The sequence below is a fragment of the Penaeus vannamei genome, unplaced genomic scaffold (assembly GCF_042767895.1).
Source record: "Penaeus vannamei isolate JL-2024 unplaced genomic scaffold, ASM4276789v1 unanchor919, whole genome shotgun sequence".
Taxonomy (NCBI): domain Eukaryota; kingdom Metazoa; phylum Arthropoda; class Malacostraca; order Decapoda; family Penaeidae; genus Penaeus; species Penaeus vannamei.
Genome location: NW_027213923.1, coordinates 117501 through 124727, shown reverse-complemented (window position 1 = coordinate 124727; position 7227 = coordinate 117501). Strand labels below are relative to the sequence as shown.

Sequence of the window (7227 nt, the reverse complement as noted above, 5' to 3'; positions counted from 1 at the left end):
AGGTACACACCCCTTATCTAACCGAGAAAGTTGGGAAAGGGAATCCAATCCGGTCGGGAATGTCTTTAGCGTCTGCCGATCCTTTTCCGCGGGACAAAAGCGAGCGCTGGAGTCCTCAGTCATTTCGATTATAGTTGCGCGGGTGATGAGACGCGCCCGACAAGTGGGTCAGGAGGCGGAGGGAGGAAAACAAGCGGGGAGGAGGGCGTTGGGGGTCGTGGGGTGAGGGTGGGGGGTTTGGGGGTTGGGGGGTCGTGGGGTGAGGGTTGGGGGTTGGGCAGTGTGTGGGGTTGTGGGGTCGTGGGGTTGGGGGTTTGGGGGATCGTGGGGTGGGGTTTTGGAGGTCGTGGGGTGGGGTTTGGAGTTTAGGGGTCGTGGGGCGGGGTTTGGGGGGGTGGGATTTTGGGGGTCGTGGGGTGGGATTTGGGGGGTCGTGGGGTAGGGTTTGGAGGGTCGTGGAGTGGGGTGGGATATGGGGGGTCGTGGTTCATGGTACGCGATTCGTGGTTTATGTGTTGCTGTTCGTGATTCGCGGTTCGTAGTTTGTGATTCGCGATTCGTGGTTCATGATACGCGGGTTGTGGTTCTTAGCTCAGTATTCGTGATTCGCGGTTCCTGATTCATGGTTCGTGATTAGCGGTTCATGGTTCACGATTCGCGGCTCATGGTTTCTGGTTCGTGATTCACGATTCGCGGTTCATCACCCATTCCATTAAGGCAGCGATGAGGAAGGAAACGACTGCTGAGTGATTCCTTTGGGTTCTTAAAAAAGGGTTAATGAATGTGGGAATTTTGTGACGCGAAATGCCTATGGATTTAGTGAAGCATGCGTGAGTCGGGTGATGTCGGAGGTTGGTGGCGGGTCCTTGTCGGTCGGGGGAAACAGCTGTAATCCGATATTGGGGTTTAATCATCTGTTTCGGGTTTCCTTCGATTGTTTTTCATTTCATTTTATTTGTCTTTTATTTATTTATTTATTTTTTTATTATCTGTTTCGATTTCCTTCGATTTTATTCATTTTTATTCTATTTTGTTTCATTTCTATTTATTCCTTTATTTTTATTTTTATTTATCTATTTTTTTATAAGCTGTTTCGTTTTTCTATCGTTTATATATATATATATATATATATATATATATATATATATATATATATATATATATATATTTAATCTCGTTTTTATTTCATTTTATCTTTTTTCTTTCTTTTTATTCTTTTTTCTTTTGATAATCTAATTCGTTTTTCTATCGATTTTCTTTTTATAATCCATTTCGTTTTCCCTTCAATTTATTTTTGATAATCTATTTACTATCCTACTGGTTTGTTGTTGTTGTTGTTTTTCTATCGATTTTTATCCGTTTCGTTTTTCTATCGATTTTTTTTTATATATAATCTGTTTCGTTTCCTTCTTGATCTTGATGTTTTAAATCGGCAGCGCTTATGGAGTAAAAAAAATAAATAGTGCATCGTTTCAGAATTAAAATAAATGTAATGATAATACTGATAAGCGAGATAAAGAGAGAACCCTTTAGGATAGACAAGATGGCTACTCCCCCTTGACCCCCCGACCCCAGACATACGGGAGACTTCCTTCCCCCCCCCCCCCCATGTCTCCCTTCCCCTGCTTTCTCTCTTCTCTTTCCCTCTCTCTTTCTGCCTTTCTTCGTGTACCCCCTGTCGCTCTCCCTCTCTTTCTCTCTCCTTAACTTTTCCTTTCTTTTTTTTTTTTTTTCTTCCTACCCTCTTTACTCCTCCACCTTTCCTCTCCTCCTTCCTTCCCCCTTCCCTCCCCTACTCTCCCAAACCACCCCCTTCACTCTTCCCCCTTCTCCCTCCCTCCCCCAACCTACCCCTTTCCATATCCCCTTCCCCCCCCCTCCCTCCAACCAACCCCATTTTCCCTACCCTCTTCCTCTCCCCCACCCACCCCTTCCTCCCCCCAACCTAGCCCTCCTCTCCCCACCCCAGTCTCCCATACCCTCCCCCTTCCCCCTCCTCTCCCAACCTACCCTCTACCCTCTACCCTCTTCCTCTCCCCTCCCCTACCCCCTCCCCTCCCCCCCTCCTCCACCGTAACCCGAGACCGCTCTATTACCAATCAGCCAATCAGGTGAGGCCAAGACCACATCTGATTTAGTGATATCAGAAGGAGGAGCAGCATTCACGTCCAGAGAAGGAGGGAGGGAGGGAGGGAAGGGGTGGGTGGGGAGGGATGGGTGAGGGGAGAGGGAGGGGAGGGAGGTAGGGGTGGGTGGGAGTGAGGGAAGGAGAGGGAGGGAGGAAGGGAGGGAGGGAAGGAGAAAAAGCGGGAGAAAGAGAGACATAAAGACAGAGAAGAGAAGAGCGAGAGAGAGAGATAGAGAGTGAGAGAAAAAAATAGAAAAAAAGAGAGAGAGAGAGAAGGCGGTCTGATGGGCGTCTCCGATTGGCTCGGGTTTCGTCCAGTGTGTTACCTTGTTCGAGTGGTTTGGGACGAGGCGGTGGGGCGGGGATAATGGTGGTGGGGGGTGGGGTGGGGAGAAGGGGAGTGATCATGATAGATGTACAGAAATGGGTATGTCCGAGGATCATGGCTCATTGGGTATATTTGTCTATAAATGAGTATGTGTTTATGGGTTTGTATTTGTGCATATATACATACATATATATATATATATATATATATATATATATATATATATATATATATATATATATATATATGTGTGTGTGTGTGTGTGTGTGTGTGTGTGTGTGTGTGTGTGTGTGTGTGTATATATATATATATATATATATATATATATATATATATATATATATATATATATATATATATATATATATATATATACATATACATACGCCGAGTGTTTTTATCATATCAAGCGTGTAAAAAGCATAACAATACTCGGAGAAACACAGCATATGTGTGACGTGTTTGCAAGTACGTTTGTATCCACACACATCTAAGCATACTCATCTAGACATACTCATCTGTGATAGATCGACGAAACACGAGATAAAAGGCCCGGCATTATACAACTCCCATACCAATATGCGAAGTGATATATCCTGAATAATAGGCATATGGGGTCAGGCCCTGCCATCTTCCCCGGGATCGAAGTCACAGTCACTCATCCGATTCCGTGGGCGGCGCCGCAGCTGAAACGGCATTATATCAGCTCAGCGTTTCGGCTTCGCTTCCTGTCGCTCGGGAGACGTCGAATAAACATTTCCCACCGTCGGGAATCGCGGGAGGAATCGACAGCCATCGAGCATATCAACAGGAGATTACAAGGCGGGAGACCCAAGTCGACGTCGCGAGCAGGGATCTGTAGGAGGACGCCGGTTTTCCGTCTGGGTGGGTGTGAATGGCGCTCAGTAACTCAGAGGAGCGAGGGCGGGGGTTGGGGGGGAGGGGAACGGGGGGATTCGGAGGGCAGATGTTGGGGGAGGAGGAAGATAGAGGGGGAGGGGAAGGGGGTTTTGGGAAGGGGGGTTTGGGAGGGGTAGTTGTTGAGGGAAGAGGGAGGTAAGATAGGGGGAAGGGGGGCTTTGGGAGGGTAGTTGTTGGGGGAGGAGGTAGAGGGAGGGGGAGGAGGAAAGGAGGGGAAGATAGGGGGAAGGGAGGGTTTTGGGAGGGCATTTGTTGGGGGAGGGAGGTTTTAAGGGGAGGAGGTTTTAAGGGAGGATGGGGGAGGGGGTTTTAAGGGGGAAGGTTGTGGCGAGGGGGAGAGGGGGTCTTTTGGGGGTTTTAAGAAAGAAGGCACAGGGGAGAGGGAGTAATAAGGGAGTAAGGGAGGAGTGTGGGGGGGGGAGTTAGGAAGGAGAGGAGGAGGAACCGTGGTCAGGAACTCTCCGATCTTATCTCCTCTCGTCTCTGCTCCTCCGCTTCATTCCATCTACTTTTCTTCGTCATCGACTTCATCTACTTTGCCCGCCGGTAGATGGTGCTCATTAAAACTACTTTCGAGTGATCGCATTTTTCCAATTTTTCGTTTCGAAGGGAGGGGGGGAGGGAGGAAGGAGGGATGGGGAGGAGGGGAAGAGGAAATGAAAGAGAGAAGGAAGGAGGGAGGGGGAGGAGGGGAAGAGGGGGGAGGGAGGGAAGCAAGGAAGGAAGGAAAGAGGAGGAAGGGAGGAGGGAAGGAAAGGAAGGAGGGGGAGGAAGAAAAAAAGGGAAGAAAAGAAGGAGGGAAGGAAGGAAAAAAAGAAAGGAAGAAGGGGAGGGGAAAAAGGAAAGGAAAGAAGGAGGGAGGGAAGGAAGGAAGGAAAGAAGGAAGGAGGGAAGGAGGGGGAGGGATTGGGAAAGTGATTCGATGAGCAATTCGATAGATTAATTCGATAAAGAGATAGGTTTAAATGGTTTAGTAGAGATTGATAGGGAGAGGAAGAAACAAAGATGGATATATATAGATAGATGGATTAATCCATACATATACATACACACATCCACACAGATACATCTGTTTATACATGTACATATATAAGTGTGTGTATGTATGTATAAGTATGTATCGCCAGAGAGAGAGAGAGAGAGAGAAAGAGAGAGAGAGAGAGAGAGAGAGAGAGAGAGAGAGAGAGAGAGAGAGAGAGAGAGAAAGAGAGAGAGAGAGAGAAAGAGATACAGACCGACAGACACAGACACACACAGACAGACAGACACAGAGTCCTTCTCTCCGGCGTAAACAAGACACGGGTCCTCAGCTCCTCCAGAAACAGACCCAAAAATTGCATCACTCATTTCACAACTCGGTCGTGAGGGAACACTGATGATAATGAGTAAAGTGAGGAGAGATAAAGAAGGGGAGAGGGTGGGGAGGAAGGGAGGGAAAAGGAGAGGGGAGATGAAGAGAGGGAGAGAGAAAGGGAGGGAGGGAGAGAGAAAGGAGAAGGGTGAGGAAGGGAGGGAGGGAGGGAGAGAGAAAGGAGAGGGGAGAGGAAGGAGAAGGGAGAAAGAAGGGGAGAGGGAGAAGGGAGAGTAAAAAGAGAATGAGAGAGAGAGACGGAAGGGGGAAGGGAAAGAGAAGGAGGAGGAGAGAGAGTAAGGGAGCGAATGGAAGGGGAAGGAAAAAAAGAATAATAAGGGAGAAGGAAGAGGGGAGGAAGGGTACAGAAAGAGGGAAAGAATAGTGGAGTGGAGGAATAAAGGAGAGAGATGGAAAGGAAGAGGAGAGGGCGAGGGAGGGAAGAGAAGATAGAAGGGGGAGGGAAGAAAAGAAGGGGAGGGAAGAAAAGAAGGGGAGGGAGGGAGGGAGGGAAAGAAGAGAGGGAGGAAGGGTAGGAGAGAAGTGGGAGGGAAGAACAGAGGGGGAGGGAGGGAGGAGAGAAGGGGAGGGACAGAGAAGGTAAGCAAGACGGGGCGTCATCTTTAAGAAGCTGTCAATATGCACGACACACGAACCGATCACCCCCCTCCTCCCCCTCTTCTCTACCTCCTCTTCCACCCCTCCCCCATCCTTCCCTGCCTCCTTTCCACACCTTTCCTCTCTTCATCCTCCTATCTTCTCTTATTTCCTTTCATTTTTCTCTCTCTTTCTCTCTCTCTTTCTCTCTCTCTTTCTTTCTTTCTCTCTCTCTCTCTCTCTTTCTCTCTCTCTGTTTCTCTCTCTCTCTCTTTCTTTCTTTCTTCTTTCTTTCTTTCTCTCTCTCTCTCTCTCTCTCTCTCTCTCTCTCTCTCTCTCTCTCTCTCTCTCTCTCTCTCTCTCTCTCTCTCTCTCTCTTCTCGTTCTCATTCTTCTGCTTCTACATTCATTATATTCACACAATTCTCTCTCTCTCTTTCTTTCTTTCTTTCTTTCTTTCTTTCTTTCTCTCTTTCTTTCTTTCTCTCTCTCTCTCTCTCTCTCTCTCTCTCTCTCTCTCTCTCTCTCTCTCTCTCTCTCTCTCTCTCTCTCTCTCTCTCTCTCTCTCTTCTCGTTCTCATTCTTCTGCTTCTACATTCATTATATTCACACAATTCTCTCTCTCTCTTTCTTTCTTTCTTTCTTTCTTTTTCTTTCTTTTTTTCTTTCTTTCTCTCTCTCTCTCTCTCTCTCTCTCTCTCTCTCTCTCTCTCTCTCTCTCTCTCTCTCTCTCTCTCTCTCTCTCTCTCTCTCTCTCTCTCTTCTCGTTCTCATTCTTCTGCTTCTACATTCATTATATTCACACAATTCCCTCTCCTGTTTATCAGAATGATCATTATCCTCACAATTTTATCAAAGTTTCCCCTCTCCCCTTTCCAGTTCCCTCCTTTCCTTATTTCTCATTTCCTTATCGTGCTCTAACTCCCTTTCGCATTATGTCTTTTGCATTCCCGTGAATTTGCGTAATTAAATGTACAGATAATTAGAGAAATCACATTAAATCATCGTCTTAATCGCCCATTCTTTTATGGACGAGTTTATCGAATTAAAATTTTCCTCCAGTCGTTCTCTTTCTCTTTCTTTCTTTGTCTTAACAACTTCAAGTGATTGTCTAAATAAACTTCCTTAGCTTCTCGTCTTTACAACCCGGGTCTTGGCCGTCATCCAATGCACTTCCGGGTTGTGTTCTCGAGATCCTAAGCGTTCCTTGCAAGGAACTCTCGGGAGCGTGGCACTCTGTCTGTCTGTCTCTGTCTGTCTTTCTGGTTTCCCTCTGTCTGTTTGTCTGTCTTTGTTTTTTTCTGTTTCTCTTTGTCTGTGTTTCTGTTTCCCTCTGTCTGTTTCTGTCTTTGTTTTTCTGTTTCTCTCTGTCTGTCTCTGTCTTTCTCTCTCTCCCTCTCTATCTCTATTCCTTTCTCTCTCTCCTCTCTCTCTCTCTCTCTCAACCCCTCCACCACCACACCCTCCCACCCTCCACCACCACTAACCCCCTCTCTCCCCCGCAGGTCTCCTCCACCACCACTAACCCCCTCTCCCTCTCTCCCCCGCAGGTCTCCTCCATCAACCGCGTCCTCAGAAACCTCGCCGCCCAGAAGGAGCAGGCGACGGGCGTGGGCGTGGCCACGGGCGGCGGCGAGAGCGTGTACGACAAACTGCGGATGTTCAACGGCGGGGCTGCGGCTGCGGGCTGGGCTGCGGCCTGGTACCCCGGGGCGGCCGCGGGACACCTCGGGCTGCCGCAACACCACAACACCGCGCTCCCTCCATTGCCGAGAGAGGATCCGAAGCGTGGTGAGTACACGGGTAAGGGACTTCCGCGAGTGAGTGCAGGTGGTGGGTGAGTGAGTCAGTGAGTGCAATGAGTGAGTCAGTGAGTCAGTGAGTGCAGTGAGTGAGTGAGTC

At 48.0% G+C, this 7227-nt stretch overlaps 1 protein-coding gene across 1 annotated transcript in view; it reads left to right on the top strand.

Moving 5' to 3' along the window:
* The first annotated feature begins 2534 nt into the window (after positions 1-2534).
* LOC113811561 (paired box protein Pax-6) overlaps positions 2535-7227 on the top strand; it is a 66012-nt gene continuing 61319 nt past the window's right edge. The window contains exons 1-3 of the mRNA XM_070119953.1: positions 2535-2602; positions 3064-3361; positions 6876-7128. Of these exons, the coding sequence (XP_069976054.1) occupies positions 2535-2602; positions 3064-3361; positions 6876-7128 (619 nt within the window). The remainder of the gene's footprint in view (positions 2603-3063; positions 3362-6875; positions 7129-7227) is intronic.